The sequence below is a fragment of the Sinohyriopsis cumingii genome, chromosome 3, assembly GCF_028554795.1.
Source record: "Sinohyriopsis cumingii isolate HCF-2022 chromosome 3, ASM2855479v2, whole genome shotgun sequence".
NCBI classification, from domain to species: Eukaryota; Metazoa; Mollusca; class Bivalvia; order Unionida; family Unionidae; genus Sinohyriopsis; species Sinohyriopsis cumingii.
Window position 1 is genome coordinate 3,521,172 of NC_142963.1, and position 24,774 is coordinate 3,545,945.

At 35.2% G+C, this 24,774-nt stretch overlaps 1 protein-coding gene across 6 annotated transcripts in view; it reads left to right on the forward strand.

Moving 5' to 3' along the window:
• LOC149802362 (gamma-glutamyl hydrolase-like) overlaps nucleotides 1-24,774 on the forward strand; it is a 51,092-nt gene that overhangs the window by 14,447 nt on the left and 11,871 nt on the right. For 4 of the 6 annotated variants that reach the window (XM_089951603.1, XM_089951598.1, XM_089951599.1 and 1 more), the window contains exons 2-7: nucleotides 2,206-2,295; nucleotides 5,352-5,457; nucleotides 7,795-7,845; nucleotides 10,827-10,911; nucleotides 17,803-17,941; nucleotides 21,702-21,808. In XM_089951603.1, the coding sequence (XP_089807729.1) occupies nucleotides 2,208-2,295; nucleotides 5,352-5,457; nucleotides 7,795-7,845; nucleotides 10,827-10,911; nucleotides 17,803-17,941; nucleotides 21,702-21,808 (576 nt within the window). In that variant the 5' untranslated portion in view covers nucleotides 2,206-2,207. Of the gene's footprint in view, nucleotides 1-742; nucleotides 854-1,117; nucleotides 1,171-2,205; nucleotides 2,296-5,351; nucleotides 5,458-7,794; nucleotides 7,846-10,826; nucleotides 10,912-17,802; nucleotides 17,942-21,701; nucleotides 21,809-24,774 lie in introns of those variants that run through there. The other 2 variants (XM_089951602.1, XM_089951601.1) reach the window with 2 other exon arrangements.

A 24,774-nucleotide genomic window follows, 5' to 3' on the forward strand; every position in this document is an offset into this window, starting at 1 on the left:
CTTGTGCTGAAAAATGGTGTTAAACCCTACAACAACAACTAAAACAAGTGAATATAATGCACATCATCTGATTTGTTAAAAATAGTACTGCATCTGTTTAGTTGTGCATTACTCAGATTGTCTTAAGCTTTTCTTCAGTAAATTCTAAAGATGAGAAAGTCTAGTACTATACTCATGTATAAGTCAGATTAAACTGCAAACTGCATAGACCCATATGTGACATTACATGATGGACCAGCAGGTCTGGGTCTGTGCAGTTTGTTAGGGATACTCAGTATAACAAACAACATACACCTTGCCAATGCATTATGTTATGACAGATCAAGGTCTATGTTGCTTGCATTTAGACCAAACATATATATGAGTATTAACAATGCATAATAACTTTTGTGAGAGCAGTATGATCTGTTATTCAAATAAACAAGATCATTAAAATTATAAAGAAACAGCAACAATTTGCCCATGAAAAATTGGGAACGCTTAAAGTACAGAGCAAACTTTGGCTGATTTTGTTTCTAATGAAGAATATTTCTCACTGTTGAAGGAAATAAACTCAGAGTCATGGTGGTTTCACAATATATGTAGTTAATGAATCAGCACTTATTTTCTTCTCAGAAAGACTGTTATGTTCCATAAGTGGTTTTTATAGTGTGTGGAAACAACTGTTTTTTAACAAAGGAAGTAATTGGAATGTAGTAAAAGTATCTCTTCTTTTAACTTCCCTTTGACAGAAATACTGAATCATTTGTTTCACACAGTGATATAAATCAGACTGGATTTTATTTGCAGTGTGTGAGAGCTCACCTACATAACTAGTAAAAATTGTTGCAGTCACTTGAACATTAGATAAAGGGTATGCTTTTCTTAATTTTACAGTAATGTTAAATATGTAGTTCTTATTGATTTATGTTAAATGTATTTTAAAATTGAACCCTAAAAATGACCATATTTGGTGCATCAGAATTTATAGATCCAGTGTTTACCTAATTAATTTATTCTATTCACAACCATACCAAAGAGAGTCAATGTATCTAGATTAATGGTCTAGTAATTTCTTCCTGAGAAGTTCACTAATTTTGAGGTTATATTTTAAATTATCTATGTAATTTCTTTACAGTTGCAACTTGCAGCATGTCACCTTAAGTAACATTGATAAGGAAAAAGAGCATGGTAAAGATGGGATCATTCTTAAATGTTATTGTTAACTATTCATTATACTATTCCCTTACTATAAAGTCCCTCACTTATACTGCTGCACCTCTTATAATGCTATTATGATCATGGAGTCAATTAAATATTTTAAATTTTGTTTTTTCATTGCTATTTGAGTTATTTCACTAAATTCTAGTAATTGACTAATTAATAGAACATTATATTGTGGTTTTGCATTATAATTTTGTGTTTATTATAACATCCCTCAGCATAAAACTACCTCAGGTCATTTTTATGTCTCCCTTGAACAGTATTCAGACCAGCATCTTCAGTAGCCAAGGTTCCGATAACCCTACACCTTGGCAGATCGAACAGCTATATTGGTGCTTTGTCCTAGAAACATCTATTGGATTTCATGTGTTGCCTCCCTTAGTATGTAATGCCAACTAACCAATAGCGTGGTGCGTTGTACAGCGGCCAAAAACGGTGGTGGCAATTGACCTAGAAAGGATATTTTGTAAGTTTAACATAGACGGTATGACTCTGTACCAGAGGGAAGCCATTACAGGTGTATTTAAGTAAAAAGTATTTGTGCAAACATGGACCTGCACAGAAAAATTGCTTATTTATCAGTCCATTCAAGTTGTGTGCTCCCCTCGTCTCGATCATATAGGAACAGTGTTAAAATTTGAACAACTTAACTTTGATTAGATGCAGTGGTTTGCCACTTCATAAATTAAATTCACAGACCTGAAGCACAAAAATATCTGCTAATATGCCAGAGTGTAGATAGGGTTATCAGAACCTTGGCTAGCAAAGATGTCAGATCCAAAGCCTTGTTAATTTCTCTTTCAGTCATGGCATTCGTATCAAAGGTCTTGTTAATTTCTCTTCAGCCATGATGTACAGATGATAATGTCTCTTTCAGCTATTGTATTCAGATCAAAAGCCTTGTTACTTTCTATTTCAGCCATTACATGCAGATCAAAGCTTTGTTAATTTCTCTTTCAGTCATGGCATTGAGATGAAAAGCTTTGTTAATTTCTCTTTCAGTCATGGCTCTCACCAGGCTATTATTCTGTTTCTTGGCTGTAATGTTGCCTCGTCATGTGACCACTGGGCTTAACCTGAGACCAATCATAGGTATTCACAGCATTTGTATAGATACAGTTTACTTTAATTTGTGCATTCAAATTGCTGTTTTAATAAGAAATCATTGAAAGGAGAAGCAGAGGTCAATGACAGTCCAGTTAATCAAGAATTTTTTAAAATAGAATTTCTTATGGCAACTTTGCTTCTGATAGCATTTTCTGACTCTCACTTATATGTGACAGTAGAAAAAACTTACCTTAGTACTGTATTATGTCCAGTAGGTGGCAGTAAATAAGATTCCACTCTTGAAAATCACCTGGATTTCTATAGGTAATGTCTTGTCTTGCCTGTAAAGGCTTAGGCTAGACATGGATAACTTTTCCAGTGGCATTGTGCTTTGTATAGGAATTAAAGTTTTGAAGCTGAAAAGTTAACACATTCACTCAAAATAACTTTAAGATGTTTATTATGAAATAAAATCATTCAGTAGGAGTCAAATATATACAGGAAATGCCAATAGAGATTTCCTATTAATTTTTCAGTTTTTTTTTAAAAGCAGTAAACTACATAAATGTCCCATCCCAAGTTTTGATGCCACTTTCTTTTGGCACATTGTCATAAACATATATTCTTTTACCCTTTCAAGTAAATATTTGTCGTACAATACAGTCATCATTTTTCACAATTTGATATTTTCTCTCTTGAGAAAAAATTTCTCCCAAAACAAAATTATTTTCAAAAGAAGAAATGTGTTAGGAATGCTAAATTAAGATTTTCTATGTGCTTTTTCCTGTAAAATTGTATTTTTAATGTGCTATTGAGATTACCCTGCAATGCCTTTTAGACAGATCATACAGCAGTATAACAGGCAGAAGTATATTCTTTGAAGTGCATCAAAACTAGCAATGTAATACAGGTGTACACTACTTTTCCATTAAGGAGTGATCTGGTTATAAGGATGTAAAGATGAGCATAAAGGAATATTTCATGTTTTACTAAAGTTACTACAGCCACCCATGGGCAAGAACAAACATGGCCTTTATAGACAGGTACCCTTAAAAGATAGGTTTAGCTCGCAAACTTGGTCATAACAAATTTATGCACTATGAACCAGGTAGCATATTTATTATTATTCATAGTATTATCATTAATATGAAATTAATTTTATTTCACATGTATTATTATTACCAGTAGTAGTATGCTACCGAGATACATGTATTTAGTTTAGCTAATTAGAGAAAAAAAATAACAAAATTTAATAAAATAAATTCCACACAAGGATACTGTATCCTTACTTGTATATTTGACTTGCTAATGACAAGAGGTGTTATCTTCTTTCTTGTAGAGAAATAACAGTGTGTGCATTTTTACACATGCAATGTGGGTACGTGAGAAAGCTTGCCAGTAGCTTCTTGTGGGTTGGTGGTTCTTCCTGGGGTTTTCCAGGGTCCTTCCTCCACCAGTTATACCGTCCACTATGTATAGCCTATCTTGTGCTGAAAAATGATGTTAAACCCAACAACAACAACAACAGCTGTTTTGACATTTATGTTGGAGTGTAGGGTCAGAGGCAGTTGCGTATCAAAAAGTTATTTGTCGCCATTGCGTGGTGGTGGCTTACCATACTGACAGATGAGACAAAACTACAGCATTGATGAAATTTGAACCAGTACTTGCCCTTTGCATTTTTAGTCACATGTCTACACAAATCTTGAAACCTACATGTCGATGACATCAGAGGTCCAATAGTCATGTGATATCAACAATAAACTTCTTTCCTATGTTGTACAAAGATAAGAAAATATTAAATTAAAGTCATACACTGTTTGTAAAAGAATGAAAGGACACGTAATTCTGAACGTAATATTCTGAGAAGAATGACCAGTCACAGCAGAAAGTCAGATTCATCAAGAATATAGTACATGATGGTTTTGTTGGGCTACATGACTAACACTTGGACATATGCTGTATGCATGATGAATCTGGCTTTGTCAGAAACCTTTTTGAGTTTCACTGGCTTATGGTAAATACGATTGCAATATGAAATGTTTAAACTTCGATTCATGCAATATACCTTTATATATACCATGCCTTGCTCATCAAACAAAAGAAATTTAATTTGCATACTTGAAGCAGCCACTGCTGATATGCTTTAGTGACTGCAAAAGGTAGGGTGAAACCACTGCTTGGTTAAGAAACACATGGCCATTGGCTGTGGAAGACAGGTGGCCACTGATTACATGACATTTGTATAGGAAATTTACAAGGGCACTGGGAAATTAGAATTGCCATTGTGACCAGGTGACTACTGAACTCAGGTGACCATTAGGATAGGTTAAACTGTACTGTTTCAATGAAATAAGTTCACTTTGAATGGATCATACTTCAGAAAAGGTGAAAGTAGGCGCTCAAGTGCATCAAAACCGAAGACTATGGTACAGTCTGACAATTATCTAAACCTGTCAGGAACTATTTTTTTAATAGGATCAGGTTCAGTGCATTGCTGTATTTCATTAATTATTGTAACTTCTTGGATAAGCCCACTTGCATGACATTAATAATAAAGAAAATTTACCATACCCAGTCATTAAAGATAGTTAATGATGGAAAAGATAATCACCTTAATGGTACCTACTCAACTGCATGTCAGAGTGTTGTTTAGTGAGTGCATAGACTGCCATGAGCAGTTTAATTCCAGTCAACAAAGACATCCCTTTTTTGCATTCTGCATTGTATTAATGTGCAGTGACCTGCTACACAGTGAATTGCACGTACTTCATTGTACAGAGTAAGCTCTGGCCTCTTATTCTAAATGAATAAATGAATTTAGAATAAGTGGCTAGAGCTTACTCTGTAGGCACGGGTATATGCCACTTATGATCATGTAAATATATGGAAATTAACTCACGAATGTAAATGATGTTCATGTTTGCTCCATTACAAATGGAAATTACAATAAATAATTGTTATTGGAAGGTGGTTATATTTTAAGGGTGATTGCACTGAGAAGGTTTTGCAGCATATATGTTCACTTATCAGAAAATGTTACTTTGTAAGATTGAACTGGAAATTCAGACTGGTATTAACTTGACTAAATTTCTTTGAAGGTATTCTAGCACAGGAAACAGACTCAGGTACTTATGGTGACACCTACATTCCTGCAAGCTACATCAAGTACATTGAGAGTGCTGGTGCTCAAGTTGTTCCCATTAGGTATGTAACTCAATAGTGCAAGAATGTGTTCTGGATGTAGACATGATAATTTAAAGAACACCTTGTGCTTTTCTGAATCAAGTCATTTCTTGATAATTTGGAGCATAAACCTCCAACAAAAGCTCAAAATCCCAAGTTCAGACACCATGGGAAATATATATATTTATATATCACTGAAATTAATCGAGAGAAGGTAACAATAAATTCCAAAAGTTCTATGACTGTTACTTCTTGCTAAGTGAAGTTGTTGATTTTCAAACCAATCTTTAAGTCTATGAGCCTGAATTTTAAGAACTTTCTCAAACAATTTTAGAATAAGTGTGTATGTGAGATTTGGATTTTTAACATAACTTTAACAATATTTCAGGACTGCCCTGGCGGCCTAGTAGTTAGAGTGTCCACCTTGGATGCGGAAGGTCACAGGTTCCAACCTGGGCCAAGTCATACCAAAGACTTATAAAAATGGTATTAATACCTGCCTTGCTAGGCACTCAGCATTAAGAGGTTAGTGTTAGAACTGGTCGACTAGATGTCAGGATAATGTGACTGGGTGGGGCGTCATGCTACACGTCTGTCCAACTGACACACATATACACAATTTGTCAATATTTGGTTTCATTTCTTTGTTTTTCATTACTTTTACATAAAAAAATAGCAGTGTAAAACACTTTGGGGTTTGTAAATGAGTGGTTATTTTTGTACAATATTTGTGAGTACAAGCTGGGAAAGAAGATATAGCCTTTATATCATGGCTGTAGCAGGTAATAAACCTGGCATACACTATGATCTCAAAAGATCAGACATGCCTCATGAAAATTTCAGCTTAGCAAATTAAAGTGATCTCTGCAGTCCTTGCATTTTGAACATAACTTTTGGTTTTGAGTCCTTTTTAGAAGTTGTTGCTGGCATGTACAGCCAACCTTATGTCATTTTTTCTGTTGGGTCCATTGTTTGTAGCCTAGATGACCAAAAGGCCAAATTGATGTCAGCAAATTCTCCTCACAGGCGAGGATTTAGCACTTACACTGGATTCACCCAGATATTTTTCAAAGGGAAAGTCATTCTTTTCTTCTTATTCATGTATTGTTATCACAGATTATCTAACCATTGTTTGTGCTGTCCTCATGTTGGAAGAGCAGTTTATATTTCATGTAGGGAATCCAGGCATTGATCCCCTAAAGGGTGCCAATGGTATTGGTGGGATGCATATGATTTCCCTCACCTTTCACCTTTTCTCATCATACTGATGTGAATTGCAAATGGATTTAATGGAGAAAATACATTTATTAGTAAATTATGAATCACATTACTATTCACCCCATTGCACACCTTCCCACAAATGCATGCGTCTTCATTGAGCTTAAAGTGGTAAACATACAGTTGATGAGTAACCATGTACAGTGGCTGATAAGCGGAGGTAATTGGTAAGACAAAATGTTCATCTTTTGGACATTGCTATATTCAAGAGGTAGCAGAGTATATTTCCGAACATGTGATGGAATAACTATTCCAGTAAAAACATAATTAACTTCAAATTTACATTGTGCGTTACATGCCTGTAGGCTTGTAAAATATTTATGTATTATTTTACTTAAGAAAAGAGGTATGTTATGGATGTAATTAGAAAGTCCTTTTTTCACACAGTGCAGGCAACATAGTTGAATATGCTTCTCTGTAGTTACAGAACTTTTCCTAATTTTCCTGAAAATGAAACACCACCATGTTATGTTCAAGTTTCATGGATTTTATTTAGACTTTTTTATTCATTATGTGATCACAGTATATCCCCTACCTACAGCTTCTCTTGTTTGTACAATTGTAGTATCTCCCCTGCCAACAGCTTCAATTCGTTATGTTATCACAGTATATCCCCTACTAACAGTTTCTCTTGTTTATACAATTGCAGTATCTCCCTTGCCAACAGCTTCAATTCATTATGTGATCACAGTATATCCCCTACTAACAGTTTCTCTTGTTTATACAATTGCAGTATCTCCCTTGCCAACAGCTTCAATTCATTATGTGAATGCAGTATATCCCCTACCAGCAGCTGTTCATATATCTTCCATTGTCAACTTTGTAATAACCAGGTCAGTTTGCAGGTTAGAAGAAATGTGTTTAGATTTTTTAAAAATCTGCTGTTAAATAAATTTAGATGGTGAAATGCTGACTAGATGCAGTATTTAGAAGCCATCAGACAGATTTACAAATTTACTTTGAAGACTTAGGAATTTTATGATATCATTAATTGAAAGTGATATATTGGATAGGTAGTGAATATAGATTTCTTGGTAAACTATGGAAATTTGATATGCAAACATATTTGTCTTATTTCAGAGTAAAAGAACCTGAGGACTACTATGAAAAGCTCTTTAATAGCATTAATGGGTAAAACTTCTTTGAAAAATTCCCATCCTCTTCTCTGCACACAGATGAATACATGTCCACTTACATCTAATCGCCTGTGAACACAGATGAATACATGTCCACTTACATCTAATCACCTATGAACACAGATGAATACATGTACACTTACATCTAATTGCCTGTGAACACAGATGAATACATGTCCACTTACATCTAATCACCTGTGAACACAGATGAATACATGTCCACTTACATCTAATTGCCTGTGAACACAGATGAATACATGTACACTTACATCTAATTGCCTGTGAACACAGATGAATACATGTCCACTTACATCTAATCGCCTGTGAACACAGATGAATACATGTACACTTACATCTAATCGCCTGTGAACACAGATGAATACATGTCCACTTACATCTAATCACCTGTGAACACAGATGAATACATGTCCACTTCCATCTAATCGCCTGTGAACACAGATGAATACATGTCCACTTACATCTAATCGCCTGTGAACACAGATGAATACATGTACACTTACATCTAATCGCCTGTGAACACAGATGAATACATGTCCACTTACATCTAATCGCCTGTGAACACAGATGAATACATGTACACTTACATCTAATCGCCTGTGAACACAGATGAATACATGTCCACTTACATCTAATCGCCTGTGCACACATATGAAATATAATCACATGTATCTAACCACATGAAAATATTCACATATGCATAAATGAATTCATACATTTACATACTTACATGAATACATATATACATATATGAACACACACATCACACAGTTTATTAACATAGTCTTGAAAATCTGAAAATTATAAAGCAGTGATATACTTTTCTTTGAGAAGCTGTTTATGTACTTGAAATTTATTAAACTTAGATCTGAAAAAAGTTAAGAACTTTCTGCTAATTATGTAATTGTAAAATGTATCATAGCAAAGACTTGATATTGAGAAAATTAACAAAACGTTCTTGTTCAGACTGAAAAAGTAACCTACATTTGTCTTGACTTAAACAAATGTAAATGTTGATGCATGCATATTAACATCCTGAGTTGGAAAAGAAATGTTCAGCACATATAGCCTTGAAAATAACTTAGTTGAGCATTTACCTGTATAGTACATGCAATATGTATATTATCATCACTACCAAGTAGGAGAATGCACATGGTGATAAAGATTTTAAATAGATGTGATTGATTGTGGCCTTGAGTAACAATGCATGCACAAACATTTTCATTGACCTAAGATTGGACAAAGTAGGTTACATTTCTTAATTTTAGAACTTTGTTACAGCTGTCTTTAGGGTTGTGTAAATAATACAAAGGTCACAACTTTTAATTATTTATTATATCCTTAAGTGTGAAATTTAGAAACTTATTGGCAAAATAATTTTCATCTATTTCACTCATATATTTTCACGTATGAAAAATATATTCTTATATTTTTACATGTGAAAAATACATCCTTATATTTTCACATGTGAAAATATAAGATTACCTATCATGCTATGCGATGCTAGTTATGTGTTACCACAAAAGTTGTACCTGCAGCAACAACAATGAGTATTTTGTAAGCCAGAACAAATAAATAAAAACTGTCTTACATTAATAGAGAATTTAATCCTTGATAAAGAGCTTTGACCAGATGCTGTTTGCATCTCTCTGAAGTTATTTGCCCTTATTTCCTTGGTAACAAGAACAAATCTGCTGTGATACGTTGCTGAATTAGACTTGGGTTATTTTCACATAGATAAAATACAAAAATGTAATTTACTGTGATAGATTAGGTAAACCCAATCCTATAATTTTCTTAAATCACATATATTATTATGATTAGGCTATGAATGTGAGGTGAATTTTTTAAAAAGTGGGTGGGTGGTAGTGTGTTGTGCAGAAGAGTGGGTTTAATCTTCGAAACTTTGATTCTGGATCAAGTTTGGTATATAATAAAAAGAAACTTGTCTCTTCCTGCATTAATACCAATTATATTTTGTCTTGTGGTATCAAAAGCTACATATTTTAACTTGTGGCTTTGACACTCATTAAAATATCATGTTTTTGTACTACATGATCAAATATATCTGGTATTAACTTTAGAAAAGAAAAATATCCTCTATGTATTGAAATGTACGTAATTTTCTATCAACTTTGATCTCACTCGTCCACATGATCAAGTAAGCTTATGGCTTATCATCTGCCATGCATCATATGTCATCACTTGTTTGTTTGTTGTCCATCAGCAATTGGTATGTTTAAACTTCATAACAAAAGTCACTGAACTAGTTAAATATCATTCATTCTGCTAGTGACAATGCTATCAACAGTGGCTAAGGTTCTGAGTTGAGATTTTTCTTTTTCCTAAGTCCACAACTCTAGGCGTGATGACTATACTGTTTCGCCTGTAGAATCAATAAATTCAGCCCTGAAATATCCATGTACCTCTATTCTCTTTCTGTCAGTCAGGGTTAGGGTCATTTGAAAATAATGGTTAAGTTTTGATTTTAAAGTTTTTCATTAAGGCTGTAAGTTCTATGTCTTGGGACAGTTGTCTATCATACTTAGACCACAGAATTGGCAAACACATATTCTTTTATTTACATGCACTTTCAATCATCACTCTGAGCTAACTATCAAACTCTGGGAAAGATATCAAACTCGGACCATAGAGTCAGGTAAATCTGCCCTTAAATACCCATGCTCCCTGAACCTGCCTTCTGACCATCATCAAGGTCAAGGTCATTTGAAAAGGAAAATGGCTCTTTATCAATCAGTGGAGTTGGTGACACAAGTAATTCCTTGGAAATTCTTGTTGAAGTCAATTGTGCAGAAATTTCAAGATATTTAGCTTGTCTGTGCTGATGCGAAGCCAAAACAATATAGGTTTAGTTAGATTCTGTTACTGAGAACACATTCCACTTCAAGACATTAAGTTATATAGGAATCAAACCTTTGTGAATTTGTCCCATTACAGAGTACTATTTCCTGGAGGGGATGTTGATATCATAACATCAGAGTATGCTAAAGCTGGAAAGTTGCTGTTTCTAATGGCTGTACAGGTAAATAAATCTACCTTTGTTATTCTAATAGAAGCCCACCCCCCTCTAATAAATGACCCCCTCCCTTTTTTCTATAAAAAGAAATTCCTTCCTTATCGAGGCATATAGATCCATATATGGCTGTTTTGTCCAAATAATTAACAATAATCTGACTGTTAGAAAATCAGAACAATTCATGAATGTTTTGAGTCCAACAGGGATGTGCAGTATTAAACAAAAATCAACACAGACACAACATCAACACATTCTTCACTTTGGAAATCACACTGCTCCTGGGGAATCTATTAGAATAACTATGGTTTGATGCTGTTATTACTACTACTACTACTAGGCCTACATAATTATATTTTTGGTGAAATATTCTATCACATAATATTTTGACCTTGCTTTCTATGAATTGTATATTTTTATTAATTTATTTGGCCAGTTATTTTACAAAAACACAATCTGATAAAGAGGCACTTCCTAGATACCCAGCATTGTTGACCCATGACAGGTTCACTCATGGTTTCAAAGTGATTTATGAAGAAAATAACTCAAACACAGCAGTTAAAATCTTCAGCAGAAAGAAACAAACAACAGATCTGGGTCTGTGTTGTTCAGACCTGTTTGCATATTTTGCATGGATAGGTATGGTGGGGTATTTTTATCTTCTCATCCATTCTTGAGAGACTATCGTTTTCTTGTCCAAATACATTATGCAACAATAATACCTTAGGGGAACTACTACTACCTTGAAAATCCAGCCATCCCAGGATAAACTGTTTTTAGCTAAAAAGCAAAACGTTATCTGCCCACTTGGATGGCAGTTAGATACAGTGATCTGCCCTTGATACCAGGATTGGCACCAAATCCCATGAAATCCTCAGGTACTAAATCTGCTCATGCAGAGTATCACACTCATTATGACAGAGAGGCTTTGCAAAATCCGTACAAGCAGTTTGGAAGTTTTCTACTTTAGATCAAGGTGGAGGAGTTTCAATTTTTGCAGGGAAGTAATCTCTATCTATAAATATCCAACTTTTCTGTTCTTCCTATTGCTGACAACAAAATTTCCTAACATTTTATGTAATCACTTTGCCGCCTACACACACTTAGGTGCCTTTGGTCCATACCTGCATGGGTTACAACAGCTTCCCCTCACATTTATGGAACCATATAAATAAGTGCTTGTCTGGTGCGTGATATAGAAAACTTGTTTAATATTGCTGTATAAGTCAGGATACATACAGCTAAGTTTCTATATTATCTTGTCATAGCATCTGTTTCATAGTTGTATTTGTGACACTTTACTGATTTTATCTATATAGAAAGTCTTTGGGCCTTTCCTACAGGTAACAATGTCTCATAATCAGTAATGATACTTCAGTTCCCTTTTTATGTGCAGGTTGTTGTATGTAATGTCGAAAACTCATTTATATTACTGTTTTGCCTCTGCCATGGTCGGATAAATACAGGTAAATTTTCTATACATAGTTTACTCAATACATCCAACTCATACATGTAGTTACTACAAGCAATGCTCCAGTGATTTTACCAGTAGAGGCAGTCCCAAAATTGGCCTTCCTATGGGTAAGTTGTTAATAGAATTATTTGCTTTCCACTTCTTACATATAGTTACTATAAGCAATACTTCAGTGATTGTACCTGTATCAACAGTAAAAATTGTCCTTCCTACAGGTTACTTTTTGCTAGAATTGATTATTTAGCATCCGCTTTGAAAATATTAATAGAGATGCTCTAATTCTCTATCTGTACAAACCATGTGCACCCTTTTACAGGTATTTATCATAATGGGTAACTCAGCAAGGGTGCTCATCTACTGTCTGCTCTTTTTTTTTTGTCTTACAGATTTAGACCATGGGCGAGACCAGTCTGACAACCACTCTACAAGTGTAGTTTTCTGTGATTGCCATTCCTTGAATACATGTCAGACTTGCATATTATGGACAGAAGTCAACGGGCAGCAGCAACAGCCTCAGTTACAGTCTCGAATATGAGAATTATGGACTGGCTACATGAATCAATATTCCATAGTGCTGCTAAGCACTTCCTGCAGACAAAGTCCAGTCCACATGGGCACTATCATGAAGCAGTCTAAAATACTGCTGCTAGGCACTTCTGTGGATGATGTCCAGTTTATATTGGCATCCTCTTGGATTATTCTAATCTGATACTAAATCAGGACACTTCTGTCATACTATGTCTATCTTGGTGCCTCAGTTTCCAAGAGATGTCTCTTCACTCACCCTCAAGCCTCTGCTACACAAAATGAGCCTCTACTTAGCGACACATTAGAAGTAATGGAATCTAATTCATAATGTGCTGCAAGTGTAGTGAGCCACAGTCTTTGACATTCTTCTCCAGTTACTTCACAGGTATTACAAGACTCATTGTCATTAGCTCTTACTGTAATGAGTGAAACTCCACCTTGGAGGCTTGGACTGAAGAAAATTTCTGCCCACTCTTATTGTAGTTCTGTCGTCCTCTTTCCTGCTGGTTCTACAGTTCTGATATCAGGTGATTATTGTCTATGTAAGAATTATACTTTAAATTGCTGACAGTGTTACTGACACTTTGGGGCTGCTTACAATTGTCAAGTAAAAGTTCCAATTGGCTATGGATGTTTTTTTCTCACAAGTACCTTCCCCCCAGTTTTCCTTTTGTATACCCATTAGTTGATTCATAACACTGTGATAGGGGAACAATGTTTCATCTAATATCTATGGCACTTTTCAATAGGTGGGATACAGTTTACCTTGTCCCACCCTGAATCTCAAAGGAAATACATGGAAGCATGTTTATTGAATGGCCTACCTCACAATATAAAGGCTGACATGGCCATAACAGCAGCTACTTACTTACAAAAGGTGGAACAAGATGGAATGCTCTCTACCACTACCTTTCTTAAAGACCATCATAGGCTAAACTATGTTTGCAACCTTCATTATCTAATTTCCTCGTTAATGAACAGGTTGAAGGAATTCACAACAAGCCACCAAGGATGCATTCCTTCCACCATACCTCAAAGTCTCGGGTACAGCGGAGTAATTTGCAAGCAACCAACAAAAGTTTGCAGGGATATCCCTAAGGCTCATCCTACTGGAAGCAGTACTACCGAATTTACAATGTTGAAAACCAGTTCTCCCAAACTAAGTGGAAGAGTTAAAGGGAGGTTGATCATTTTGTTTTAACAAGTGTTCCATGAGACCCTCCCTATCCTGCCTCCCTTATTACAGATCCCAGCAGGGAGAAGGCTCCAATCTTTCTTTGCCAAATGGGGAAGATTTACCATGATGACATGTGGACCTGACAAATGGTTTCCTGGGGACTCTGTATCACGTTCACTGCACCTTCAAAGTCTTTGTTCAGAGTTCTTTCAGTTACAACATAATACTTATCACTTGGTCATCAACCAAAGTACATTCAGTCAACTCTTTTATGATCTTGGGTTTGCAACGGGATGCAAAAGTGGGTTCTAATGCCTGCCTTGTAGGAGAATACACAATCAGTGTGGACTGCAAGAGGCATGACTTCACATCCCCACTCACATGGCTTCCAAAGCTCTGTGATTTGCCTACAACAGGCTTCAAATAGCAGGCTAGTTATATTTTTGGACAAGACATGATTTCATGTGTTACACCATTCATTCTCAATCTTTTTGCCAACAAAGACATCTCTGACCTTGTACCCTACAAAGATTTTGGTTGACTAGTTTGGAAATCAATATTCAAGTAAAAGGAACATGTTTCTCCCAGGAACAAGAATTGAATTCATGCAATGGTAGATTCCTTGCCTATATGGAACAATCCATCTGGTAGAGAATTCCTTCACTTGATGAGTTTTGCTCAGTGATTCATTGGTGCAAATAGAGACTGAACCTTGGACCATTGAACCAACTTTCACAATCTGCCCAATATGAGGCTGTGTCTTGAAGGCAGGGAAGCAACTCTGGACTCGCACTGGGAATACCTTTGCAAGTACAACCTCTGGCAATCATGATCGGAATGGATGTGAACACAGAGGACTGGGGAACAAGTGTCCTACTATTTTGGTATGCCAATCCCTGTCACAGGGAGTCTGTTTTCTGATCAGCTTATCTAGAAGGTGTGTCACATACCTTAGGGAACCAGAGATGGTCTCTGTGGGATCAGGATATGTATCTTCCTCCACCTCTTAACTATTCTCCAAAGGCATTATGACTGGGTAATGTATTTGAAGAAGAAACCAATTTTTAATAGTAAAATTGTTTCTTTGATAATACTTACCCAATCATAACACACATACACCCTCCCAGCTTTTCTGTGGTACATCAATAGAGAGAGCATGCCTTATGCTTTAGTAATAAGGGGAGATCACTCTAACTGCCAGCTAGGTGAGCAGATAACTTTTAGGGGGTGCTTACCAGTTAATATGTACTTTTGAGAGAGTGACATATTAAGGTGAAGTAGTTCACATTTAAAACATGCACAATGGAGAGAATGTTGGCATACTTCTATGCTATATTAATGTAATATGGGTGATATTTCTTTGGATATTGTACTTTTGGAAATTTTACATGATTTAAGCACACTGCTAACTAAAATGACTGCTCCCTTGTGTTAAAAAAAATCAGCCTGAATTAATCTAAAGTACACTATACATAGCAGCTATTAAAATAGGGAAAATGAATTTTGCCAGACTAGACAATACAAGCTTCTGAAAGTGCAATGAATGAATTACCAAATATATAAAATGTAAAAAAGTTATCGGCTCTTTTTTATGCAATTTACCTCTTAAGTTCAGGAAGTGAAAATGACCAAGTAGAGCTACCTTTATTTTTGAAAGGTGCACATCTGAAGTAAGGCCAAGTTGTATACTCTATAACTCATAGTACACCCATCAATCATAATAAAGGGAATTAAAGGTTCTTTGAATTATACCTAAGATATACAAGGTATTTTTTAAATAGCCAGTATAACCAGTGAGGAAAGCCAGGGAAATTCTTTTTCTTTAAAATCCTAACCCATGCAAAATACGAAACTGTAGAGTGCCACTTTAGCTTTTGAGCTACAAAAACGTTTTGGCATGTGAGGGCTGGATTTGTGAGGTAATAGTATTTCTAAAGTAATATGCTAGGGTAAATATTATTGGGAAAAAAAACATTTTACTAGAAAAAAATTGGTTTATATACCTACCTTGCTATTAAAGAACATATGGCTTCGTAGGAAGGGAAGCAATAAGTATACTTTTCAAGAAAAGAAAAAGCCTTGTATGTTAGGATTTTAGGATATCAGTGATACATTTTCCATCAAAAGTCTAATTTCAGTGCAAATCTCACAAAATTGATTCAAAAGAAATTTGCCACAGAAGAGCAGCTTTCAGATCTGTGATTAATTCATAGAGGATATCTCTAATTTTTAGTAGATGTATGGAAATATTTCACAAACGAATCAGTGTCAATGCAAAAAGTTACATTACTAGTAACATATTTCTTTATATTTATTAAAAAACTGATTTTCTTTTGATTATATATTTGTGGGCAGAAAGCATTGATTTGCATGAAATTTCCGTATTCTGTATGTGCCGATATGGTTAACACCATAGAAAAAGCCATATTACTGTATGTGCCGATATGGTTAACATCATAGAAAAAGCCATATTACTGTACGTGCCAGTATGGTTAACACCATAGAAAAAGCCATATTACTGTATGTGCCGATATGGTTAACACCATAGAAAAAGCCATATTACTGCATGTGCCAGTATGGTTAACACCATAGAAAAAGCCATATTACTGCATAGGTAATATGAAGATGCAAAAATTTTAATATTTTAATATCAGTAAATATTAAAAGTTTTCTGCTACCTCTGATCCTTTAAATAGTAAATTGTACTTAAACAATTACTGTCTTATATGAAAGATAGTTTAAGTATTAACACATTTTTTTGCACAAATTGTTGTCTGGAACATTTTTTGTTTGGGGTGCACATAGCATTGTAGAGGCATCCATCATCCTTCTGAGTGTAACATCTTTATTTTAATGATTGTGAGTTTACAAGTTACGGTTTGCATATTTTTTTTGTTTTCCTGCATTGAGCCATAAATTAGTTAGCACTAAGAAGTGACAGTCATGTTTGGTAAAATGTTTTACTCAAATTCCAGTTATCACTTATCCATATCGAAATACATGTACTCTTATGATTCCAGATATGTGTATGAGTGTGCTGAGACTTAAAATCACTAGGTAACCAAGTTTTAGTGTTAGGTTCAGTCAGGTGTTTTTGAATTTAATGTTTCATTGTTTCTTGTAGAATTTATGGGGTTCTTCAGCAATAAGTGACACTGAATATTGAATAGATTGACCACACCAGTGAGTTTTTCTTTGTAATAGATTAATAGCAGAATTAGATGTTGGACTATACTTTGCAGAAAAATCTTGATACAATATTTGAGATAATCTTATTTGTATGACTAATACAACACTCCTTCACTGTAAGACCTTCAGTGTAACAGTTCCTGTTATAAAGTAAGTATGGTATTGGATACCATTTCATTATTTAGTAAAAGAATTATATGTATTATGTACAGTACTCCTTCACTATAAGGCCCTGCATTGTAACACAGTTCCTGTACTTAAAAAATGAGTATGGTTATGAAACTCATTTCATTAACCGATTGTAAAATTATATTTATCATATTCTTTATTATTAGGCAGTCTTACCACAAGGCCCATCAATATGACATGGTTCCTGTTATAAAATGAATATGGTCATTAATTCCATTTCGTTAGGTGGTTGTAAAATTATATTTATTGTGTACTCCGCTATTAGATGAAATACTCAATAGCTTCTATGTACAGCATTATAATTAGGAAGATCTTTACTTTTCCAAATTAATTTGTATTACAGGCCCATGACAAAGGTGATTATTTCCCAGTTTGGGGTACATGCCTGGGATTTCAGCTTCTAACAGCAATAACAGCAGGACAGGATCTTCTCACCACATTTGACTCAACCAATGTGAATTGGCCCCTCAACTTTACCCAAGGTAAAATGTGGACAGTTTTGAAACCTAGAGAAAGAAAAGGACTGAAATTTTAAATATTGCATAAATATTCTACCATTTTACCTACATTGCTCATTTTGATCAGACATGGGGTGGTGGAGTACATTGTACTCAAATTCAAGTACTTGTTAGTTGTACTTGTTGTCATATTCCTGTTCTTAATAAGTTAAAGTACTCATACTCCTGGTTTCAAAAAGAAAAGTACTCTGTACTCCAGAGTATATTTTAGAGTACTGGTACATAAGAACTTTGGGCAATGATAGTTTTTGAAACTAAATTAATCTTAGAGAAAATGGAAAATTTAATCAATCCTATCCCAACAATATTGAAGATAGAGTACTATGTTGATGTATGTACATGATGTCTGGTTGACAGGGCAAGTAGCTTTCAATAGATGTATGTACATGACGTGTGGTTGACAGGGCAAGTAGCTTTCAATAGAAATATGTACATGATGTATGGTTGATGGGGCAAGTAGCTTTCAACATATGTATGTACATGATGTATGGTTGATGGGCAAGTAGCTTTCAATAGATGTATGTACATGATGTCTGGTTGACAGGGCAAGTAGCTTTCAATAGATGTATGTACATGATGTATGGTTGACAGGGCAAGTAGCTTTCAATAGATGTATGTACATGACGTGTGGTTGACAGGGCAAGTAGCTTTCAATAGAAATATGTACATGATGTATGGTTGATGGGGCAAGTAGCTTTCAATGCATGTATGTATATGATGTCTGGTTGACAGGGCAAGTAGCTTTCAACAGATGTTTGTGCATGACGTCTGGTTGACAGGGCAAGTAGCTTTCAATATATGTATATACATAATGTCTGGTTGACAGGGCAAGTAGCTTTCAATATATGTATGTACATGATGTCTGGTTGACAGGGCAAGTAGCTTTCAATAGATGTATGTACATGATGTCTGGTTGATTGGGCAAGTAGCTTTTAATAAAAATCTTTTATGCCAAATTACCGCAACATCCTCTATGTAAATGAGGAATATATTATAAAAATGTAAAAGCGGGGTGTAAAGACACTAAAGCAGCAAAATGCATTATGGACAATATAATGCAAAAAAATTCTACTGTATATAAGTAACACTGACTAAAAATATGTATTGACATATAACAAATCAGTAAAATCCTATTGTTTCAACCCTTGTAATAAATCTGTTTGATTTTGTCCATAGATTGGAAGTATAATCCTTGGATCATATGATTTCTAAAGACAGACTGAGTAGACTAAATTCAGTACTAAACCAGAAGTTTATCTCCTTATTTTACTTTATTCCACTTGAAAATATGTATGTGTGTTAATCTTGCTAAACAGTGAACATGTACAGTTGCTGATACCTTGCACAGTCACTCATTCAGTCCAACTGCAGTCAACATGGACCCTGATCTGCCATTGCATAATTATACCAGCAAATCAGGATCTGTGATGTTTATTCTACTGATTGCTCCTAACAAACTCCATAGACGCAGATCTGCCAATGTATGATATAACAGCAGATCTGTGTATTTGCAGTTGGTCTTTGTTTATAAGTAGATGTATGCAGTAATTATACTAGTGGTTTCAGTCTACACTTAATGCAGCACATTTTTGAATGGCTCTTAATCGTATGGACTAAAAATAAAAATTACCTTATGTTTGGAAAAATAAATCAAGCTTGTATTATGTTGTGAAATGTAATACATATTTTTCACTTTTATCGAAACACTGCTGTCATATACATCTAAATTCTGTACCATTGTAATATCACAAGTACTTCATTTAACTCGTGATTGCTTTTGAAAAGTATTTATACGCCTAATTAGGAAGGTAAAAAAATATGTGTACTCTAATTTAACAAAGCACAAGTTTGTGTGATCAAAGTTTTAAACAGATGAAATCTGCCTGGCATTTTTATGCCTATATAAATGACATAATCAGAATTTCACACCATTTCAGGGTTTTTTTTTTTTTTCACCCATACTTTCATACTTGAATGACTTAAGGCCTAGATTTCACACTTGTACAGCTCAAGACCTATTGGGTGAAAATGGACTAGACTATTATGAAAATTATGTGGTGTGTTTGACCTAGACAAATAAATTATATGAACATCTTTTCTATATTTTTATAGATGACCTGTAGCTGATTAAAGTCTGACATTAATGAAATAATTTTGGTCTTTATATACCTCAACTGCTTGCAGTAGGGACATTTAGGTCTGTTCCCTTGGTCAGTCAAGACATCCTAAGAAGCTTGCTGGTCCGTTGAGACATCCTAAGAAGCTAGTTGGTCAGTCAAGACATCCTGTGAAGCTTGATGGTCAGTCAAGACATACCAAGAAGCTTGCTGGTCAGTTGGGACATCCTAAGAAGCTTGATGGTCAGTTGAGACATACTAAGAAGCTTGTTGGTCAGTTGAGACATCTTAAGAAGTGTGTTGATCAGTTGAGACATCTTAAGAAGCTTGTTGGTCAGCTGAGACATCCTAAGAAGCTTTCTAATGAGTCAAAACATACTAAGAAGCTTGCTGGTCAGTCGAGACATACTAAGAAGCTTGCTGGTCAGTTGAGGCATCTTAAGAATTTTTTTGTTCAGTTGAGACTTCTTGTTATGCACCAGACATTGAAAATATACACCAATTTTGGTTTGTTAATGCTGTGTATTTGGATTTGTCAGTTGCTCACTCACCAAAATCAAAAGACAGTCGGTTTATGTTTGACACCTGTGATGGACAGAAATCAAAAGACAGTCAGTTTATGTTTGACACCTGTGATGAACAGAAATCAGAAGACAGTCGGTTTATGTTTGACACCTGTGATGAACAGAAATCAAAAGACAGTCGGTTTATGTTTGACACCTGTGATGAACAGAAATCAGAAGAAGCTGTATATTGCTGCTCAGTGTGACCCATGAACTGAAACTTCACCTGCCTTTACAGACATCATTTGAATATTGAATGAATCTTGACCTTAATTAAATGGGATGTAACTCATATATCTTCTCAAAGATTAAAATTTTTCCTCAGTGATAGCTTTAAATTACAGGCAAATAGATGAAGATATCTAACTATACCTGTTGCACAAGCACAAAAGATGACTTCCATTTTTTCTCCAATCACATAACTACTTTTCCCCCCTTCCAGCAAACACATTGCTTTGACATTCTACCATAATGATAAATACTGCCTCACTTTTGCATTTGACCTACTGACACATTTCTACACTGTCAGCATGACTGGAATTACAAGTACAATCAAGAAAAGAAGTATTTTTACATCTACTCACATCATGTTCCTTTACCAAAGGAATGCCTTCCTTATGAAGCAAAATGAACAGTCATTGTAGATATGCTGTAATGACTACTCACATCATATTCCTTTACCAAAGGAATGCCTTCTTTATGAAGCAAAAACTCAGTTTGAATAGAATGAACAGTCAGTGTAGATATGCTGTAATGACTGCTTAAGGAGAAATCACTGATCTGCTGACGACATTCAGGACATTTAAGGGGAATTTTTTTAAAAGGGGGATTAGATTATCCATTGAGCACAGGTGACCCCTGAGTAATGGTGACTTTTAGGACAGTTTTGACCGTACATCGGCAGTCTTGGTCTAAATATAGGGTACAAACCATCTATAACAGTTTAATAGTGAAGATAAGATTTTCTCTGTCTCTGCTGTTTAAGAACTTCCACAAAGAAATGTACATTCTGAGAGAGAATTTTTGGTAACATTTTCTTTCAAGATGCACAGAAGAGTCATTTGCTGGGAGGCTTGCCAAGAGATGTACATCAATACTTGACCAAAGAAAATGTCACAGAAAACTATCACCAGTATGGCATGTCCCCAGAGGTAATTATCAGTTGTTCATTTGAAATGTCTCCACTGGGTTTGCAGAAGGGGGCTTATTATTTTGCTTTTGTCTCTCCATATGAATGTACATTTTTTCATATGTCTGTCAGTGTCCCAAATACATTATAGAGAAATATTACAAATACTTTTGAATTTAGGTTATAAGTTGATGGTCACATTAAATTTTCAGGTCATTGAACATTTTGACTTTTCCTTTACAGACAAAACTTTGTTTGCACAATTAAGCAGGCAAAAAAAGGACTTGAGGTAGACAAATGAAATTTGGATTGCATTTTTGTATGCATACAGTACAGTTCAGATGATTTTTCAAAACATCCTGCTGTGTGGGGGTGGGTGGGGTGGGGATGAAAGAGTAGAGAGGATTAAAAAAACTCCACCATCTCACCATGCATACTGATGGACTTCCTGTGGCATCTCCATAGCTCTGCACACCACACTACTGGAGTCACTTATGATGACCACCATGGAGTGGACATAGACTCGTTAATATGGGCATGTTATACTGTTTATGACCCCTTCAAGCATGCTCTAAAAAGAGGTTCAAAGAAAGGCACCGATTTATCTGTATTCATTAGCAATTTGCTAAATTTTGTTTATGGCAAACAATGTGATAACTTAATTACTTTTAAACTTTTCCTAGTTCTAATCAAGATAATGTATGATACATAATGCCAATCAAATTTTTGATACTATTAACATAATGAGGGGCCCCGAGTGGCCGAGTGGTCTAAAGCACTGTCCGTTACGGATCACTGCCATCTCACCTCTGTCTGCATAGGTTTGAGTCTTGGATTCGGCCAATGTGGATATGTGAGAAAGCTTGCCAGTAGCTTCTCGAGGGTCAGTGGTTCTTTCTGGGGATTTCCTGGGTTCTTCCTCCACTATTAATACTGGCCGCCATGTATAGCCTATCGTGTGCTGAAAAATGTTGTTAAACCCTACAACAACAACAACATAATGACATCGCCTTTAAAACTGTAGTAATACAACATTTTGTGCAGGGAATGTAATTATTTTCATTTCAGTACTATGATATCTGAATCTTCAGATGCATTCATGTCCTTATTTCTGTTTCTGTTTGCATAAGAGACATAAAATTCAGTGATAATTCACTCCCAGCAGTGAAAAGAACGATAAACATCAAACAAATCAATAACAGACCTGACTAAAGTGAGAGAAAAAAATCACATGAGTTCCAATGGTTACCCCATCCACAAGTTCTCATTAACATAATGTACAAATTCTTCTGACATTACAGTGCTAAAAATATCTGGTAGCCCAATGCCGTGGGCCCCTCAAATTTTGGATCTGCCTCTTCCTGTATTCTATGTGAGTTGCAGTAGGGCTTGTTGAAAAGACAAATCTAATTTGCTGAGAAAACTTTGATGCGCTTTCAAAATGCAAAAATATATTTTCAAGATGTTGAAAGTCTAGTAAATTACTGATATTTATCCTTTTGTAAGCCCCATACCCTTGTGAAGATTTCCTACTTATTATACTTCTATTGGAAGCTGCAAACTTAGTGTTCAAAGCGAACTACGTCATTGATGAATGGGGAACAGATTGCATAAGTTACTATAACTAGTGCACAGATGGCTTTAACATACATGTGATTCCAAAATACCATTTTGGATATCTATTACCGGAAACCAGCTTGAACCAGTCTAGTGGGTATTTGAACTGTTCCAGTAATTGTTGCAACCAGTGCAATGATGTGTGACCACTAATACAACTGAGGTTGGCATGTTGACACAAGCTGTTAATTGATTACTTTATTATTGTAACCTGGAGAGTTTAGGCCAAATGTGGGATTTTTTAAAAGTATTATAAGTAATAAAGGATAAAATATAATCATGTTGGCTTCTGAGTCATTGATTCAAACCTGACTTCCCTTTGTCTGAGTTGAGATTAAAAGGAAAGCCTGACTAAATATTTTGGCAAAACGACTTAAGTATTTTTTATGGTCTTGTTTAAATGCAGGTGCATTGTTCAAGATGTTTCTAGCTAAAATTTAATGAAAAATAATTCAGCTGTCCCTTGCTCATGCATAAATTAGTAGATGTAGGATGACCCAAACACTTTTTGAAAATAAATGCTCATGTGCAAACTAATAACCTAACAGCACAAGAGAAGCCATCAGCATGGTTTGCATTCTTCATTATTGACATGTTCATTTCAGATGCAACCAGATATCCTAAAAGCACAACAATGTTCCTTTGCAGGCTTGTTTTCTTTGCCATTATGTTGACAATAAACAGTTGTTTTCTTTGCCATTATGTTGACAATAAACAGCGTTCTTCTGCAGGCTTGTTTTTATTGCCATTATGTTGACAATAAACAGTGTTCTTCTACAGGTTTGCTTTCTCTGCCATTATGTTGACAATAAACAGCATTCTTCTGCAGGCTTGTTTTCTTTGCCATTATGTTGACAGTAAACAGCGTTCTTCTGCAGGCTTGTTTTCTTTGCCATTATGTTGACAATAAGCAGCATTCTTCTGCAGGCTTGTTTTCTTTGCCATTATGTTGACAATAAACAGCGTTCTTCTGCAGGCTTGTTTTCTTTGCCATTATGTTGACAATAAACAGCGTTTTTCTGCCGGCTTGTTTTTATTGCCATTATGTTGACAATAAACAGCGTTCTTCTGCAGGCTTGTTTTCTTTGCCATTATGTTGACAATAAACAGCGTTCTTCTGCCGGCTTGTTTTCTTTGCCATTGTGTTGACAATAAGCAGCATTCTTCTGCAGGCTTGTTTTCTTTGCCATTATGTTGACAATAAACAGCGTTCTTCTGCAGGCTTGTTTTCTTTGCCATTATGTTGACAATAAACAGCGTTTTTCTGCAGGCTTGTTTTTATTGCCATCATGTTGACAATAAACAGCATTCTTCTGCAGGCTTGTTTTCTTGCCATTATGTTGACATTAAACAGTTTTCTTCAGCAGGCTT